Source organism: Pantherophis guttatus, chromosome 2, assembly GCF_059756535.1.
Source record: "Pantherophis guttatus breed Tessera chromosome 2, ASM5975653v1, whole genome shotgun sequence".
In the NCBI taxonomy this organism is placed as follows: domain Eukaryota; kingdom Metazoa; phylum Chordata; class Lepidosauria; order Squamata; family Colubridae; genus Pantherophis; species Pantherophis guttatus.
In genome coordinates, this window is record NC_142064.1 from 104483856 (window position 1) to 104504354 (window position 20499).

Genomic DNA, 20499 nt, shown 5'->3' on the forward strand with positions numbered 1-20499 from the left:
TGTGGTCAGTGGGTCTTGTGATGGTGAGATTGCATCAAGTAAGGGTCACATCAGGCCAGGGTCTTGTGGTGGGTCTTGTGGTGGATGATTCTTGTATTGCTCCAACCCAGTGGTGAAATTCAGCCGGTTCTATCCGGCTTGGGCAAACTGGTAGCGCTGGCGGCAGGAGGCTCCACCCACCTGCCCAGGCATCATCACAACCCGTTTTTGACCCTCTGTGCATGCGTGGAGGAAGCGCATGCACTCACATTTGCAAGCCAGTAGCAAAGGTAAGTGGATTTCATCCCTGCTCCAACCAACCTGTGCCGTCACCCATTATATGCTTAGTAATTTCTCCTTTTGGTCACATTAAGCCCTATAATTCTGTGACTGTTTTTTCAAACTCTGGGAGCTGCCTCCAACAATTCAAAGCTGGTGTAGAATTCTGGACTTCAAAGTGCTAGGAAGTTTATTTTGCATTGTCTCAGTGATAACATGAGTTTTCAGCCCAGATAGTTATATCATAAATCTAGATATATAGGAACACAAATAATGTTTGTTTTCTCAATCACAATGATATTTTTCTAAGATATAAATTAATGCTTGGACTAGGAGGAAAAGAATTATCTTCTTCAAAAAGTTATCTTATTGGTTATTAATCCAAGCATGACATTGTCATAATTTCAGGCGTTTCTACGTTTCTGTGCCTTGCTCCTGGTGGAAACTGGGATCCTCAAGGGCCAGACCTCAGCAATTGTTCCTCACTTTGGGTCAATCACATCACTCAAAAGGTAATTGTTCATTTAGACTTGATAAATGTGTGCTAATAGTGTATGTTACAGTCATTCTGCATTCATTTAAAAACAAGTTTTTGTAATCAAAACTTTGAATAAATCAGAGCAAACCATTGTATGCAGCAAAAGGAAGAGCCCTGGAGAACTATGTCAGACAAAGGTATAAAAGAGGCTGAAGATCAGTTTCAGCATGACTTATCTTAAGTTAGAGCTTGACTCAAGGACTCCATGAGAATAATCAGAAATGTGAATCTTTGTAACTCAAACCTTTTAGATATCCTAAAATCTTTTAGAAGTGATGTTTTATTATGTAAAAAAAATCAGAAACTAACTCATGGATGAAAATTCAGAAAAATACTTTCAGATTTTATTAGTATGGATGTTAGCTGGAGAATGTATTTATTATAGCCACTAGTCACAATGCACATATACAACATTTCAGGAGCACATGAAATAGTGTCAAAAATAAGTACTTTGTGCAGTTCCTACATTTTATTCCCCTTTGATATCATACTTTATTACTTTTATTTTAGTTTTCTTCTCAGTAAAAAAAAAAATTGTGTCTGCTATCTTATTCTCTCAGCATAATAGTTCATGTATTTCATTAAGTGAAATTTGACTAAATAAGGACATGTTTACAATTTCAGTTCCAGTTTTGTTTGGATCTTTTCCCATACTCTGTCATGTAGAAATGGAGGAATGGAATCGTCCACATTAAAGTAGTTTCAGTTTCAAAGAATTGCATTATATTAAGTAATCTAATCTTCTTTTCAGGAAATGGATTGAAATGCCATTTAATTACTCAATTTTAAAATGTTGTTATGATTCCTAATTTCACATTATAAAATGGATAAAGGCATTCTCAAATCCTTTTCAAGCTTTACAAAACTGCTAAAAACTCTAACAGAATAACATAGTTGGAAGGGACCTTGGAGATCTTCCAGTCCAACCCTCTGCTCAAGCAGGAGACTCTATGCCATTATTTGTGAAGTAAACCGAGGGGTTCTTCTAATATCGATTCTTTTCTTCAAGTACTTAACATTTTTATAGTGCTTTGTATAAAATAGCCTCCAGTAGCTCATTTTAAAATAGACTACACTTTATTTATTCTGTAATTGAAGTGTTATCATGTTTGAAAAGTGGAGAATAGTTCAATTAATTTGGTTGCTCTGGGGATTATGTCTCCAAACATCGGTCATGCTATATTTTTAGTGTATTTATATTTTTATATGATTTCATTATTTATAATATCTATCAAAATTGTCTTTATTCTATGGATATATGACACTATTCCTTAGCTGTCTCCAAATATGAGATCTTCAATTCGCCCAGTTTTTGGAGGGCCATTTGAAGACGTTTTCTTGTGTTTTATTAGGCTCATGCAATGCTCACCATATATGTCATACTCAGAGATTGTTGACAGGGGACAACAAAATGGTGGGTGCAATTAGGTAACTGAATCTCTGCCCTTTTTTATGTCTATGTAATGTGTGAACACACATTAAAAGGGAGCTGAGCTTCAATCACCTGGACACTCCTGTTTTTAATCACTCTTATTGATGCTTCTATACATACACATTGCTTCTTTTTCAATTAAGCAGTGATCATTGCAACCCTGATGTTTTGTGATTTGGCTTCTTCAATTTCTTAAAACAATTAGTTAAAAAAAACCCAGTGAAATAAAGCCACTGTTGTAGCGCGGGAATAACGAGAGGCACAAGCAAGCTAGTGACAACAGCTCTTTAATTCAGGGTGAGACTTCAGCAAAGAAACACAGGCAACAGCCCTCTTTATATACTTTTCAGAGGCAACCAAGAACCAATCAGAATTCACTGTACATTTGAATTTCCCGCACAAAATAGATACATACATAACACCCCTCCACTCCCAGAAGGCACTTATTCTACCTATTTACATATTTACATACAAAATCACGCAGGTGACCAGGGCATGTCTTAATCCTGGTTGACCTGCGCAGTTCAGTTGTTGGCAAGGCGTCGAGCCGGTCGGAGGGACCTCCCGGCTCCGCCAATGGAACCTCCTGGATTTCTCCGGAGGTGTGGCTATCTCCGGCTGGGAGTGTCGACTCACTGGGGCGGCGCTGGAATTCTGGGTTGCCAGATAAGTATTCCGGCTTACTCGGGCTTGAGGTAGCTGTGTCAGGAAGACTTTGATAGTTAGGACATGAGTTTTCATTTTGTAAACGTTTACGCAATTGATCTATATGTCTCCTCCAAATTTTACCATGCCCTATATCAACTGTGTATGACTTTGGACCGGTAATTCCTACGATGGTTCCCTCTACCCATAAGGGCCCTTTGGTGTAGTTTCTAGCAAAAACTGGTGTTCCTACTTGGAATTGTCTTAGTCCTCCCCCTTCCCCCTTGAAGTTGTCGGGGGAGTAATTGGGATGCAACCAGTCGAGGATGCATCTTAGCTTTCGGCCCATTAAGAGCTCGGCTGGGCTGCGGCCCGAGGTGGGGCACGGGGTGGCGTGCTGTCATCTATTCTAGCCTGCCAGTCCCCTGCATCGAGCCGGGAAAGAGCTTCTTTGGCCATTCTTACAAATCTTTCAACAAGGCCATTCGAAGCTGGATGAAAAGGAGTGGATAATGCATGTCTTATGCCTAATTTGGCTAGGTAGCCCTCAAATTGAGTTGCCGTGAATTGGGGCCCATTGTCAGATACCAGGGTGTCCGGCAACCCATATGTTGCGAATAGTTTTCTGAGTACTTTGATTACGGCCTCAGAAGTGGTAGATGGCATTAAGGCAATCTCGAGCCACTTAGAATATGCATCTACAATGATTAGAAAGTTCTGGCCGTGGAACGGGCCAGCGAAATCGATGTGAATCCTCCCCCATGGCCCCTTTGGTTTTTCCCATTCTCGAACGGGAGCAATAGGAGGATCTGGGCGGGATTCCTGGCAGGGCCTGCACTTCCCCACCCACTCAGTGACATCTTGATCGAGATGTGGCCACCAAACATAGCTACGAGCTAGGCCTTTCATACGAACAATACCAGGGTGTCCCTCATGCAGCATTTCTAGAATGCTGTGCCTTAACCGCGAAGGAACGACCACCCTGTCTCCCCACAACAAGCAACCCCCCAACATTGACAGTTCATTTTTTTTGTTAAAATACAATTGAAAGTCACCACCGTCCACCTTGGTAGGCCAACCCCTCGTTACCCATCCCATTACAGTGCGCAAAACAGAGTCTCTGGCAGAAGCCCTCGCCACCTCGTTTGAAGAAATGGGGCCCGGGGAAACAACGTCAATAAGTAAAACTGGGGCTTCCGGGGTCGGGTTGTCCAACAGTTCGGGCAAGGGGCATTGGCTGAGGGCGTCAGCATGTCCCAGAGTTTTGTCCGGCCGGTGGAGCAGTCTGTAAGAATAGGCGGCTAAGAAAATGGACCATCTGGTCATCCGGGGGGAAAGAGCAGCCAGGGTCGGTTTATCTCCAGCCAAAAGTCCCAAAAGAGGCTGGTGGTCCGTAATGAGTTCAAAGGTGCGGCCAAACAAGTAATCGTGAATTTTTTTGACTCCGGCTACAGCCGCTAATGCCTCCCTGTCTAGCTGGCTATAGTTCCTTTCAGCACTAGATAAAGTGCGAGAATAATAGGCGATGGGCGCCTCTAACCCATTCAGCAGTCTATGCTTAAAACCGCGCCTACGCCAAAGGGGGAAGCGTCACAGACCAACACTAGAGGTAGTTTAGAATTGTACTGGATGAGGAAACTGTCCTCAGACAAAAGTTTCTTTACTGCGTTGAATGCAGCCGCTTCTCGTTTGCCCCACACCCACGGAACGTTTTTTCCAAGGAGCCTGTGCAGAGGCTCCACAACGGTAGCTTTGTGTTTTAAAAACATCGTGTAGAAATTGAGAAGTCCCAGAAAGGCCTGCAGTTCAGACTTCGACTTGGGGGTGGGCATGTTTTGGATGGCTCTGACTTTGCTTTCTGTGGGGTGAATGCCTGTGCCGTCGATTCGGTAACCTAAGAATTCCACTGATGGAACCGCTATTTTGCATTTTGCTCGTTTGAGTTTAAGTCCCGCTTCTCTGAATCTGGTTAGGACTTGTCTAACCCTCTGACCTAACTGAGTCTCGTCTTGACCACTAATCAAAACGTCGTTGAAATACGGGACGACACCTGGAAGGCCTTGTAGAAGGCGCTCCATTATGCTCTGAAAGAGCCCAGGGGCGATGCTGACCCCAAACTGCAGTCTGGTGCATTTAAAGGCACCTCTGTGAGTTACTATTGTCTGTGATTCTGCTGTAGCGTCATCTACGGGCAGTTGCTGGTACGCCTGTGCAAGGTCTAGTTTTGCGAATAGCTTGCCAGGCCCCAGGGAGTGTAGTAGATGGTGGACTATCGGAACCGGATAGGCGCTCTGCTGCAACGCCTTGTTGATCGAACACTTATAGTCAGCGCAAATTCTAATTGAGCCGTCCGATTTGACTGGCGTGACTATTGGGGTTTCCCACTTAGCCTGATCTATGGGAATTAGCACCCCTTCCTTAATGAGCTTGTCGAGCTCCGCATCAATTTTGGGCTTTAAAGCAAAGGGAACTCGTCTTGCTTTCAGTCTAATTGGCGCTACGTTGGGGTCTAAATTCAAAGATATAGGGGTCCCCACGTACTTGCCTAGAGTCTCTTCGAAAACGTCCCGAAACTCATGGAGAAGGGTTTCTTTGAGGGATGAGCCGCAGATGATGTGAACGCCCGTGAAGCCCATGCCGAGGGCTCGGAACCATTTCATGCCCAGTAGACTTGGTAGTGGCTTGCTAACGATGGTCAGGGGTAGCTCTCTCTGGAACTCGCCGTAGGTGACCCGGAACGTGCCCACGCCTTCTACGGGAACTCAGTTTCCCTGGTAGTTGAGGAGGTGGATTTTCTGTCGGGACAGCTGGGTTTTCTGGAACTTGGGCAGGAGCGTCTTGAGTGTTGTCCATGACATGATCAATAACGTAGACCCGGTGTCGATTTACATTTCGCACGGTCTGTCTTCGATTTCTACTTTCGTGTAGACTTTCTCATCATCGGTTGTGCTGGCTTGGCCGATTCTCGTGCTGTAGGTCTCCCGCTTTTGAGATTCACGCCGTTTCCTCGCGCCGTTATCTTTGATTGGCTGTTTTGAACGAGCCGGTTCTGGTTGGTCGTGGTAGTCACGTGGCTTACGACTACGCGGAAATTGAGCTCTGCAAACTCGTGGTAGGTGGCCTTTCCTATCGCAACGCCTGCAAATGGCTTCTCGGTATTTACACGATTGTCTCTTGTGATCCCCGCCACAGCTAGGACAGTTCTCGTGGCGGCGGCTTTGTTCGCTCAATTTCTTTTCTGTATGGAAGACGTCCTCGTCCGACTCTTCCTCTGTGCTGGTTCGCGCCTCTTCTCTGTGGACGGGGGCTGTTTTCGGCCCATCTTTGCTTGAAATTGGTCGCTGCAGTGCTTCCGAAGCTTTCGTTGATGCCTCGTGTGCTCGGGCTCCTTCTTTTTGAACTTGTTGCCGGAGTTCGTAGCGCTGTACAAATTTGGACGGGACTGGAGCATAGTGGGCTCTCAGGTTGGCTTGAAGGACGTCCCAGGGAACCGTCTGGACTGGGGTTGGCTCGCAGAGGGACTCGGGCATCTCGAATACGTCTGGCCCGCAGTGTCTTAAGAACAGGGCCCCTTTTCTGTTCGCTGAGAGCCCTTGCATTTTGCTCGCTTCCAGGGAGCACTCAAACCTGGTCAGATACGATCCCCACTTCTCTCGGGTCGGGTCGAAGGATTTTGGCAGAACGTAGGCAGACATGCCGTGTCTCCGTGTTCGCTAGTCACCCTAGCTGAAACTCAGAGCTCTTTTGAATTGCTTCTTGTGGCCTCTATCCCACCTTCGTCGCCAATGTTGTAGCGCGGGAATAACGAGAGGCACAAGCAAGCTAGTGATAACAGCTCTTTAATTCAGGGTGAGACTTCAGCAAAGAAACACAGGCAACAGCCCTCTTTATATACTTTTCAGAGGCAACCAAGAACCAATCAGAATTCACTGTACATTTGAATTTCCCACACAAAATAGATACATACATAACAGCCACTGTCCACAGTTCAGTGGTTTTTATAAGAACTATACCTTCAAGCAGGTATTTGTACAATTTGTGACCTTCAGATGCTTCTAGAAGCCCCATATGATCAATAGAGAGGGAAATTGGGAGCTATAGTTCAACATCATCTGAAGACCACAGATTCATCATTCTTGGCTGAGACTGCAATACTATTTAGACCTACTTAGAAATAAATCCTCTTGAAATCAGTGGTGCATATCATATAAATAACTATAGGGTTGCATTCTTTTGCAACTTCATTTTATTATAAAACAAATATTTGGTATGTGTTTTATCTACACCTTTTTCAATCTGTTTTCTTCCCCAAAACCAGGATTTTTTTAAAAAATCCAGTATTTTTTATAATTCCCTGTTCAAAATATAGATCAGCTATTTCTTCCTTAGTTCTTCTTTTAAACAAAGCAAAGTTGCAACAGGACATTGCTCATGGATTATCACAGAGATGATAATCTAAATCTGTTTCATTTGTCCCAGCTGTTTTCCAGGCAGAACATAAATTTTGTAGATATTACACATCTCAAGTCACTCCACTCTTCTTAATAATTTATGTCAGGATAGTATATGCAGTACAGTACTGTCAACTTTTCAAAGAAACATACAGTATATACAGGTGTTACTTTAGTTCATGCTCCTTGTGTATGAGGTTTACGTTACTTCCCTCCCCTGAAGGTCTACAAAGATCTAGCTAGGTAGCTGTGATGATTCCCAATAAGGATAAAAGGAGTCACATACTGCCCCCAGATGGAGATATTTCCTGTTACTTCCTTCTTTCTCTTTCAGTTTGAATGGATTAATCCAACTTTTTCAGGTGCATGACTCATTAAGTGCATGAAAAGAAATATTATTGTTGTTTTAATAATTGTCGATTATTAAAATTTGTATTATTTATTACGTTGGCTCAAAAAATTCAACACAAACAAGAAAGCTCATTCCTGTGATTAAAACAAGCTGTAACAACACAGCTATAGAGATCAAAATGTCCTCCTTGTGAAAAAAAGGACATATACAAAGAACCTATTGAAATGGGTGAATGCCACAAATGTTGCATTTGCAGGAAGCACCTGTCTGTTCTCCAGGTGTGACATCTGAGCATTTTTTTGAGAGAGAGAAATTGTATGCTCTGGTGCTTTTCCTGAATCATGGGAAGGTGTTGTGAAAAGCAATTGTTGATGTTTAAGAACTGACAAAGAATCTGATGTCTGCTCTGATTTCAGAATCTATCTAAGTATGGAAACTTCAGAATATGCTTATTTCAACAGATTATGGTATCCCTTGCAGCTCTAGCAGGAAAATTTATTGTCCCTGCCATTTTAGGGAATTGGTGTATATTTTATTAATATTTAAAGTATTTATGTTTGACATGAATTCTCTTCAAAGAACATTTCACACAGAATTCCAGAACTCCAATGACGTAGTTTAGTCATTTGTTTTAAGAATTATGGTGGCCTAGCAAATACTTCAAGCCCTTTCAAAAGTACTATATTGTTATTGCCATTATCAGCTGGGCTACTTTTAATGTTCCCTCATCAAGAAACATACATTTCTCTTAGGCTAGTCCATAAAATATCTTGTCGTGTTTTCACTTTTTTTTCACAGTTGAAATCAGGAGAGACAGCTGCCAATGTTGCTAGAGAACTTGCTGAACAAACAAAAAGCCACTTGCATGCAGGGGATATCACTTATTCGGTTCGTGCCATGGACCAGTTGGTGGGATTATTGGATGTGCAGCTTCGAAACCTGACACCTGGTGGGAAAGACAGTGCCGCACGAAGCTTAAACAAGGTAAGAATCAGCATCTTCTAAACTCATGATTGTAGCTTGGGCATTTAGCCATGAGAATTCCTCTGTACTTATTACTGGGGATGGGGCATTCTGACCCTTTTGAATAGACCTCTTTGCTTTTTATGAAACCAGTTGCTCTCTATTTATAGAGCTGTGGTTTCAGAAAATATCAAGAGAGGGGAATTGTATAAAATAATTTTCTAAACTTTAGTTTCTATGGATTGTAGGAATGAATATAAGTAGTAAATGTATTAATCCAAAAAAAGGTCTCCGTTTTCAATTTCCCTTTCCCGAGTTCAAAATAAAATAGAGTTTGAGTTTTCCTTTACCCAGTTTTTAACTAGAAGGCATAGGATAGATTATCAGTAAAATAGTAATTCTACAATTTCCACCCATTCTACAATTAACCATTTATCTGGTGGTTTGTCTTTCTTCAGTAGGCCATCTAACATTTTACTAGATTCTACAAATATGCATTAGTTTCTCCTAGAATAGCTATTGCTACATATGATATTACAGTATAGAAATAATCCTATTCAATGAGTACTGGAGATATAAATTGGTCAGGTAACAAAAAAACTGCAAGCAAACATCCAAATTCAAAGACCACCAAGAACTCTACCATTCAACCCTGAGCTACATGTATTCTATTGGTAGATAATCCTATGGGTTTCTTAGGTAGCTTTTCTTTTTGTGAATGACAGAAACAAAAATGTAATATCAGGATAACCTATGCTGCAAAAATAATTTGAATATCTACATCATATTGAGGAAACACCAGTTTTTACAGCATTAAAGAATGCTACTCAAGTGTTTTTTCCCTTATTTCTTTATTTAATCAGCTTTGTTTCTACAAATCCCCCCTCTGCCCCATTCCTCACTTTCCCTCTCCCCCAAGAACACTTTCCAATAATTACCATTTGAGAAAAGGAAAAGGATTGCAAACAAAAAAGTTGCTGTCTGAGTTCCTAGCTCTGTGTAATGAGGTTCTGAATATACTGTAGATAACATTTTTCTGGTTGAATTTAATGGAATTTGAGACCCAAAGCATTTGGGAGATTGGAAAACACTAAATTGCAGTGGCAATGTAAACACCATGGAAGAGCTCTGGAAACTTATTAATTCTTACCTTTTGCCTTTCTTCCCAGCTATCATTCTTCTCCTGCCCTTTGCATTTATGGGAAAAGGGGTTAGGGGGACTAGTCCCAGTCCTAGTCCCAGATGTGCTTGCTTGCTTGCTTTCTGGATTTCTAATAACCTTCCTCCCCTTTTCCAAACTTGTTTTCATTGTCAATTTTGAAAACCATTACCCCCCTCCCCCCATCTTCTTCCTCTTTATGCTACAGAGTTTATAGCTGAATCCATAACTGAGACTGATTGTATAAAAAGTGTAGTATGCCCCAGATACCCATTTGATCTCCAGTAATAAGTATTTCTTTATTAGATTCATGTCAAAGTGGAAAAGTGAAATCACTGCTTCATATGCAAAACTGGGATAGACATAACAGACATAACAGACTAGCATATTATAGAAAAGACTAAGTTAGAATTTCATTATTGGGGAAAATTTTGTTCATTTACATGGAGAAATATTCAATCATTTCTCTACTATCTACAGGAATCAAGTACAGCTTGAAGTATAACCGTCCAGAAATTTTTCAGTCCAACATAACCAAAATGTTGTACAATATCTAAAATAACATATTATAATTAATTGTTGAAAGCATTGTGGGTTTTATTCTACAATTTTTTTCAGATCAGGGATTAAAAATGGCAAGTGGTATAAGAATAGAACTAATTTCCCCAATGCAGGATTTTCTTGCCATTGTTTGAGCTCAAGCAGAGTTGAAGCAACCATTCAGCTGGGATGTTTTAATTTGGATCCCCCTCAGTGAACAACATTGGTCCCAACTGCCTATCTAGTTCCTTCCAACTCTAGGTCTCTATGTTTCCTTAGGTACTCAGGTCCAAGATTTATCTGTAGACCAACATCACCTTCTTGTACTGATTCCACAAGAAAAAGAGGTTCTGTCTAGAAGACTTAATATTCTGACTTCTGCCCAATATTAATCAAATACTAACAATATTTGACAATATAGCAGAATTTTCACTGTGTTGTCATGATATGCACATTTAGTTATTTTGCATGATCAAGGTTAGGAACCATCCTGAAGACCAGCTTCTTTCAATGTTATCTACAAAAACTCGCAAGTGGCAAATAATTAAATAAAATAGATAAAAAGCATTCCTGACTACAGTCCCCATTTCAGTAACCTGAATACAATTAGAACAAAATAATTAATTCAAAAATAATTAACCTTTCAGTCCACTTAGAGCTTTTGCTGTAATCCTCTTCTTGTTTCTCCTCGTGGTGTCCAAGGACTAATATATATAAAGTTACTTAATACATGTGAGGAGGAAAGGTTGTAAGGAAGCCTTTTGCCTCCTGACAATTTTACTTGCTATTGTATAAGGTAGGGTAGCAGTAGCATAATTTCCCAGTTAGCATTGTTCATTCTGTTATTTAATTCTGTTATTTAATTAGGTCCTTCTTGAAATCAGTGGTTCAAGTGCCAGTGTGCCCACTAGTTTTTATAACTATTCTAATTGTATGAAATAATTTATTGCATTTGGTTATTAAGAGATAATATTCCTCTTGTTGAAATCCCTGAGCAAAAGCCAAACTTGAAGGAAATCAAAATATTTTTATTCAGTTATCCCTGAAGTTGCTAAGCAACCAAATGTCAATTAGTTTCCTTGGGAGTAAATACTGACATATTGGACCTTCAGATTTACTGGCTTCACAGTGTTCAGGCATCCCATTGGGACCAGATAGTTCTTTTTTTAAAAAAAATAAGAAATGCCATTACCCTTAGTATTATATTACATTTTACAATATACCTGAATTATATTTAATAGCAGTAAAATTTTATTTATCTGTATGCATTTATCTGGAATACATGTGGCTGTAGCTCATTAAAGGATACATCTTTTAATAGTAGTCTGAAAAGGTGCTACCAGACTCTTTCAGATTTCTTTGGAAATTTCTCTCCATACATATGGTCAAAGGAGGCAAAAATTTAAAAAGTTAGGACTGTTTTTTTGCTATTTTTTTTTTTACATAAGGAAGAAATGGAGGAATGATGCAACTCAAGAATAAGTGGCAGTTATGCTTCCAGTTCAGTTCTGATTACAGCCATAGGATCCATATTAGAATCACTTTAATCTAGAGCAGGGGTCTCCAAAGTTGGCAACTTTAAGACTTTTGAACTTCAACTCCCATGGCTGCCTGAGGAATTCTGGGAGTTGAAATCTACAAGTCTTAAAGTTGCCAAGTTTGAAGGCCTCTGATCTAGAATAAAGCTTTCCACATTCTCTATTAACAAGACATACTAATATCTTCTTGAATTATCAGGAATTATCATTATCTTCATCACCTCAGTGAGACTCTTGAGTCTTGATAAACTTGCTGGTTAGTGCAAGAATGATATTGTTCAATATGGAAGTATAATTCATTGAAAGATACTGTATGGTGACTCCCTCTCCCCATCTGCTAGCTGATAGATAAAAGACCCCCATTCCAAAAGACAGTGTTTCATATTATTCACTGCACTTAAACAAGCTCTTGCTGTTGATGTTACTTGGACCGATCATGTGGGGAAGAAAAGGCAGTTTGTTCCAGAAGCTGTGTAATCCTTCGGGAGATACAGAATAAAGAGTCTTGAAGGCCACACACAGTTGCCCTGGGGCCTCAGTTTTCCTATTTCTGCTTTAAGACAAAGCAATGTATCAGTTTAAGAATAACATTTTAACCCAATTCGTTAATTTTAATAAGTTTAGTAAGCATTCCATTTCACTACTTCAGTCTCAGCTCTCCCTTCTCCAGACATAGAAAAGGACTGAGATAACCGTATGGCACAGATGTAGAGGCCTTCTAGAAACTATTAAAGGGAAATTGCAACCCACTGGGATACTATTTTGCAATTCTATGGTGGCAAAGCAATTAGTTTTAAAAGAAAAGAATGCAAATAAAGAAACTTCTGTGTTACTACCATCACCTGCTAAGATAAGTTCCCTCCAGGGCATACAATTGTTTACATTTTCTTTTCTTTGTGTCCCCCAAATCATTATTATGCTTTTTCCTCCCTCCCTCTTCCTCCTATTTCCAAGAATCACACAGCACAGAAAATGTCAGCAGAGCTGTAGCTGAGACATTGGGTTCGTTTTGACTAGCTCACACTTGATTTCAGGATTTTGTATAATTTTGATAAATTTGTCTATTAGTTTTAGGCCTTGGTGTATCAAATTGTCCTCTCTTTCAATCTAATTTCTTTCAGAATCTCACTGTATAAATATATCTTAATGGAACATTTGTGATTCTTAGCAAACATTTTGTTTTTAATCATATCATAATGATGTTTAGGATACCAAGTATATATTTTGGATTTAGAAACCAAGAAAAATATAATTAAAAGTATAGAGAGGAAAAGGGGGGGAGGTAAAAATTTAAAGAAAAAAGATATATAAAGAAATAATTTCCCCTTCATCAAGACAAGTCAATAACTTACCACTTTCTCAAACAATTCAACCAAAAATTTTTTCATCCCATCTCATTTTTTATCTATTAGCAGATAAAAAGCCTCATCATTTAATCAGCAAATATCCATTAAAAGACACATGTGCAATTTCATATTCTTTCCTTTAAACAATAGCTTATCATTGAAAATATATCATTTTCTCTAAAACTACAACAAAAAACTTTTTCTCATATATTATCTCATATCTGTAAACAAATTTTTAAAGCTTCGTCAATTCAAACATAATCAAGAAAAAAAATCCATTGCTACCAAAAGCAATATATTGAAATTTTTGATCTTTAATCCTTTCAAATAATGTCCTACAAATTAATTGTTTTCTTCATCTTCTCTCAGAAACTCCTTCCCAAGTTTAACACTTTCCTGCAATTTGAACACTAGAGCTTATCATTTTCTCTAAACATACAACAAAAAAACCCTCTCATCTTTCATAAATCCAAAATAAGAAAGTTGTCCAAGTCACAGTTCTGAGTAGAAATTCATATATCTAAAGTCACTTTACTTTGGATATTTATGTGACCCTTTTAATTTCATCTTAAGTCCTCTGTAACATCTTCGCAAATATTGTAACCTGTCATTTTTAAATCCATATCCAAAACAGCCTGATTCTTAGGATTCCTATTCTATCTCCTCTTCTTAAATCTGTTTTTATAATAGCAGACAATCTTTAGAGAAAGTTCTGAGGTCATGGTTGATAAATATCCTGGAATGCTTCCAAAATTAAAATAGTTTTCTCCATTCTATATTGGTGGGTCTTCTCCTTTAATTGTAATCTTTGGTTTTTTTTCTTGTTGCCTCTAGTAACCAGCCTTCAGGGTCTTCTCTTATGTTTCTCTAATCCACAACATTTTCCCATGGAAAGATTTCATACACTTAGGACTCATTCTCTTCATATACTTTAATAGGATTTTAAACAAACCACAGGATTATATAGATTCTTATAATTAGTTCCAAAATCTTATTTCCAGTCAATCTGGCCCCTTAGTCCATTTATAACTATACAAAATATGGATAAAGGGATCATCCCATTACTACTTATTTCCAAATAAAACATTTTCTTTCAGTTTTTAAATTTACATGAAATTTCTTTTGCTAAGGATTGAAAGAAAATCACTCAGTATATAAAATGTGTCTTTCTGAAGGTTGTCACCCAAAAAGCAATTTACAAGCTATTTCCGGAAGCGATTAAGAAAGGAAATGTGTGAACCAGTCTCCTTTTGAAAGCTCCAAATTTCAGCTTGGGCAAAACTGTCTCTCCTGCCTCTAAAACCCTCAAGAGCCGTGATGGCGAACCTATGGCATGCGTGCCACAGGTGGCACGCAGAGCCCTCTCTGTGGGCACGCTAGCCATCGCCCCAGCCCAGCCCCACTGCACGTATGCGTGCGCCTCCCGCCGGCCAGCTGGCCTTTGTCTCTCTGCCGTGCATGCAGGTGCGTGTCCCCCGCATGCTCGGGGCGCATGTGGGGGACATGCATGTGCATTCGCGGAGGGCAGGGTGCATGTGCAGGGGGGTGCAGATTGGTGCAGGAGGCTTTCCAGGCCCAAAACGAGGCACGCAGGGGGGCCGGGATGCATGCAAGGGGTACGCGGGTGCATGCGCGGGAGGCACTCACATTGCATTTTGGGGGTTCGGCCATACATGTGTGCATTCGCACATGTGCGCGTGTGCTTTGAGCACTCAGCACCAAAAAGGTTAACCATCACTCCTCAAGAGAGATGCTTCCCATGGTGAGACTATTTTATGGTCTCACCATGGGAAGCATCTACAATGAAGCCCAATGGGTGATCCAGGTCCTCCCGTTTATCGGAGAACAATTTTGAGACATCAATCCATTTATCATATTCTCATTCTGCATGGTCATTGGCTCCATTGAAAGCAAAGATGTCTTCAGTCCACCATTGTTCCCTGGTTTAAATAATCTGATAATAGTCCACATTACTAGTCCAATTACACTGACAGAATTTTTTTTTCTTTAATTCTGCTGTTTAAACTGTTAGTTAAAGATGAGTTAGAACAAAATCTATGAATTGTCTTTCAATGGCAATTATAATATCAATAATAAAATAATAAATATTTCAAATATATGATATGATTATATACTTTTAAAAATGTATCAAAACAGATTTGGGAATTTAAGTTTTGTTATTCTTTATTAACCTGTGGGGAGATGGGAGGCATAAATGTTTACTAAATAAATAAATAAATATAAATCCATTATAGTACTTTTTCCTGGATTTTCTTCTATATCCCTCTCAATGAAACAGCTACCAATTTTGGCAAGAATTTTATTGAGGTAGATGGCATTTGCATAAAATTGTGTAGTATACCCAAGAAAGAAAATATTCAATTTGTAACAGTTTTGCAATATAACAAGCAAATTATAATTTACTCAGTTTAAATATATTTTGAAAAGGTTTTTGCCAACATTGAATTATTTGTACATTTAAAAGATGAATACTTCTGAAACAACATTGTATATACCAGTGGTGGGTTTCAAAAATTTTTACTACCAGTTCTGTGGGTGTGGCTTGGTTGACGGGGAATGGCTTGGTGGGCATGGCATGGTGGGTGTGGCAGGGGAAGGATACTGTAAAATCTCCATTTCCTCCCGATCAGATGGGACTTCTGAGACAGAGAATAGATGGGGGCGGGGCCAGTCAGAATTTTTACCACCGGTTCTCTGAACTACTAAAAATTTCTGCTACCGGTTCTCCAGAACTGGTCAGAACCTGCTGAAACCCACCTCTGGTATATACCCATGGTCTATGGAAGGCAGTCTTAACAAGTCTGGATGGGAGTACAGTATTAGTTCCCACTGTGAATGCAACACTATTTGTGTTTGCACTCCTAGACATTCTGGTGCAATGCAAAGCACTTTCATTTTTGAGAATATTTCCATGTTACTGGGGGGGGGGTTTAATTTTAAAAAAGTATATATTGTAGAAAAGCCACCAATTCTTAGACCCATATTATTGTCAGATAATCTATTTCCACAAGATCAAGGAATAATTATCTACCTTGAAATTTAGGACTTTCCAAATGTTATTATGGAAACATATTACTTTGAACCACTATGATTATTGTAGTGGTTCTCTTGAATAATGACCAAGTAATTTATCTGCTTTAATAAATATTTTATAGATACTTTCAAAAGCTCTGCTCTTTTTGTTGCTTTGTTTCTGATCACTCAAATATTCTCAACTAAATTTACTTAAAGAGATTTTCTAAATTTCCACAACACTCATTATGGTGTTTCTAAGTTTTTTATGGAGAGAGAGAGAGAATAAGTAAATGTAACTGTAAGCTTGTTATTGCTTCATAAATTATTTCCATAGAGATACTGTATAAGTATTCTGTATAAGGTCTATTTAAATTTCTCTAAAATAAGTTAGTTTTGCATATTGTAGTTCAGTTTATTTATTTTTTAAAAAAGATGTACAGTAATTAGATAACTGGCAAAAACTGCAGGTTCTCTTAAATTATATTTGCCAAGAGACTGATTGAGACTCTTGAATTATAGGAGAGGACATTCCCTGTGGCAGAATCCTAACTGGAAATCCTAAGTCCTAAAACTTTGTTCAGTTTTAGTACACCGCAAACATTGCTTTGTTGCTTAGTTTTAAGTAACTTAAGCAGTCTTAAAAATAAAGAGATATCTTTAGGATAGAAAGATTTGAATGGAAATCTATAATGTTTATACTTTATCTTAATAATTTTAATAACTTAATATTTGTAACTGGTGTTCAGTAGTAAGATGCCTAGCTTAAAGTCTATAATATTATTAAGAAAAAGGTACTCTTGTATCATTGTTTTATATATTTTGTTTTCTCCTGATGCTAATTTGTTAAAATTCTGTTTTCATAACTGCCATCTTTGTGGAACCAGCTTCAGAAACGGGAACGTTCTTGTAGAGCTTATGTCCAGGTACTTTCCATTTTCTCATTAAATATATCATTGTTTTGTCTGCTCTTTTTTACTACTATTATTATCTACTACTACTACTACTATTATTATTAGAAAAATCATACAACTCTTTAGAAAAATAGGTAATTATCTAGTCTAGGGAATCATTAATAAAAAATAGGAAAAAGGATAATAAAAAAATCTTGTTGAAAAGTAGAATGTATTTGAAAGTAAAGATCTGATCAGAAAAATCCCATTAACTGAAGTGATTATTTCTGTGGCAACTTATTCTTTAGATAATGCGATCACAATATGTGAATGGTTTGGGTGATTTCAATTCTTCCCATTTTCACAAGTGATTGGCACCAAGTTTTTTATATGCTAGATCTGAAAATCAATTATCACGTGATTATAGTTCCTATAATGTGTTTGTGAAGGGTAGCTACCTGTCAGTCCTGATTTTTCTTTTTTTATAGATTATATTAATATTTAAAAAATAACTAGATGAGGGCTGGCATGATGAAAAATAAACTGCTGATTGCTAGAATTGTCTTATGAGCTACATAGAGCATAGGTTTATTGTCCATGATATTCAGATATCCACACTTTTAAAAACACATACAAAATATCATATAAAGGATAATTTGCTGAAATTGTACAAATGGTTTTGGTCTTTAATTATTGTTAAAATTAAATTAATTTAATTAAAATTAACCCCCCCCTTAATTGTTTAAGAAAAGATTTGCCCATTCCCATTCTTCTTTTCCAAGAGACAAAATGCTGCTTTGAAAACGCTACTACAGGTATGAGTGCATAATATCTCTATAAACATAAGCACTCTGAGAGAAACTAGAAAGGAAATAGATATGTTTAGAACTAAATAAATAAGTGGAGAGTTGTCAGAAGCAGGGTATTTTTTTTTTGACTTTCCAAATATTTGTAATGGTCTTCTTCATCTAGACTTTTCATTTTATTTCCATATCCTGATTCCTTCAGTTTTCACTATTTTTCCCCTGTTTGTGCTGAGGATGGCACATTTGCCAAGTCCAAACTCCAATATCTTGCAATATCTTGATTGTATATATATATACAGAGAGTATCGAGCAGCAATTTTATTTGAGATAGTGTTTTCCATACAGCTTCAGTTCATCCATGTAAAGGAAGTGGGATAGCATGGCAGATGTTTTTGATGTTTCATAGCCTGGCCTGACTTGTTCAGTACTGTTGACAGAAGAATCAGTGCAATGACAAACAATAGTGATCATAGTGAATCTCCTTAAAAGAGTCCTCTCTTAATGTTAACCTCTCTCAGTTTATCACCATTGATCAGCAACTGTGTCATCCATTGTGCCATTGATCTTTGCAAAAACTTCTCATGTTTCTCCTGACTCCTTTTATTTCTAGGCACTTGATTATTCAGTCATGTGACAGGAGTTGAATATCTTTGCCATAATCATGCCAAGCTACATTCTAGTTGGTCTTACTTCCCTTGCAGTTTTCCAAAATTATCTTGTCAATTAGGAGCTGATCTTTTGTTCTTCTGCTGTTTGGGCAGTTTCTTTTCTGCTTAGGTGGAATGAAGTTATTTTCAAGTAGATGCTGTTGAACTACATCAGCTACTACATCAGTTATTATTCTTACTTGTTTTAGCTGAACATACACAAAGTATATTTTGATTCCAGGATTAAGAATTAAACTATAAAAGCACACAGCTAATTAAAGACTGATCCCAGCTTAAATGTTGGCTTTGATTTATAAAAGATGAAGATTACACTTGAAAGTAAAAGTGGAGGTCCATTGAGGCTAACATATACTGTAGGCAAGCTCATATATAAGTCTCTCTGTTTATAATTTATATTGTAAAGATTTTAAGGTGGGCAATTTAATAGGTATTAATTTCCACTCTTTTTGGCTCACAATCATAAATAAGATAATTTCTCTTTATTTGTTAAATACCTCCTGATTAATTTGGAAGGGGGTATTTTTGCTCCCATGTAACTGTGCATTTTTAAATCTTCACTAACATTTAAGAGCATGTTACACTGGAAAATCTGGTCCTGTTGCTTGTTATGTTCCTTTTAATTAATGGAAGGGGCTTGCCAAAAATCCATCTTTCTCCTCTTTCACAGGCCATGGTTGAAACAGTTAATAACCTTCTGCAGCCACAAGCTCTAAATGCATGGAGGGACCTTCCTGCACGTGATCAGCTGCGGGCAGCCACCATGTTACTGGACACTGTGGAAGAAAGTGCCTTTGTGCTTGCAGATAACCTCCTTAAGACTGATATTGTGAGGGAGAGCACAGACAATATTCGTAAGTAGCAAAAATAGCTTGGGAAAAATACATTTCAGTTCTATCTTAGTTAACTTTTTTTGAGAACAATTAGTCCATTATTTGTTTGTGGTAGATATATGGGAGAACTCACTTCTACAAATCTTTAATGAAAGCTGACAAATATAGTGTTAAGAAGATAGTGTTACATGTTGTATCCTAGTTGGAATGAATAAAATATGATAGTCCATGCTTAGTGAAAATGTCAAACACATTTTCATGGGTTGTTAATAAGATCAGTGACATTTCTCAATAGTATTTTGCACATTTCTAAAAGAAGGCCACATCATACTTACTTGTTGTATGCTTTATTTAACTAGCATAGGTAATATGATACATAATATATTAGGTAAATTCATTCAGAAGACTAACAATTTACTGTTATTAAGAATGAAGGCATATTCCAATAAGCAGCCAAATAACACAATACAGTAGATTCTTTGGAAATTATACTTATTGTAAAGGTAAAATACAAATGTCAATGCAGTCCTGAGCTGCATTAATAGAGGGATAGAATCAAGATCACGTGAAGCCTTAGTACTGGTTTATAATACTTTGGTAAGACCACACTTGGAATATTGCATCCAGTTTTGGTCACCATGATATAAAAAAGATGTTGAGACTCTAGAAAGAGTGAAGAGAAGAGCAAGAAAGATGATTAGAGGACTGTAGGCTAAAACATACAAATAATGGTTGCAGGAATTGGGCATGTCTATTTTAATGAAAATAAGGTCTAGGGATGACATGATAGCAGTGTTCCAATGTCTAAGGGGCTACCACAAAGAAGAGGGGATCAACCTATTCTCTAAAGCATCTGAAGCAAAGAAGCAATGGATGGAAACTAATCAAGGGGAGAAGCAATCTAGAACTAAGGAGAAATTTCCTGGTTGTTAAAACAATCAGTGGAACGACTTGCCTCCAGAAGTTGTGGGTGCTCTAATCCTGGAGGTTTTATGAAGAGATTGGACAACCATTTATCTGAAAGGGCATAGGGTTTCCTGCTTGAGC

The 20499-nt window shown here is 38.2% G+C and overlaps 1 protein-coding gene across 50 annotated transcripts in view; it reads left to right on the plus strand.

Moving 5' to 3' along the window:
- The window catches only part of ADGRL3 (adhesion G protein-coupled receptor L3), a 624693-nt gene that overhangs the window by 408218 nt on the left and 195976 nt on the right, over nt 1-20499 (plus strand). For 48 of the 50 annotated variants that reach the window (XR_015732755.1, XR_015732756.1, XR_015732757.1 and 45 more), the window contains 4 exons: nt 667-770; nt 8475-8660; nt 17143-17181; nt 19290-19473. Coding sequence is in view for 47 of the 50 variants with exons in the window: in XM_087888346.1 (XP_087744472.1) it covers nt 667-770; nt 8475-8660; nt 17143-17181; nt 19290-19473 (513 nt within the window). In the remaining 3 variants the exon portion in view is untranslated. The remainder of the gene's footprint in view (nt 1-666; nt 771-8474; nt 8661-17142; nt 17182-19289; nt 19474-20499) is intronic. The other 2 variants (XM_087888353.1, XM_087888355.1) reach the window with 1 other exon arrangement.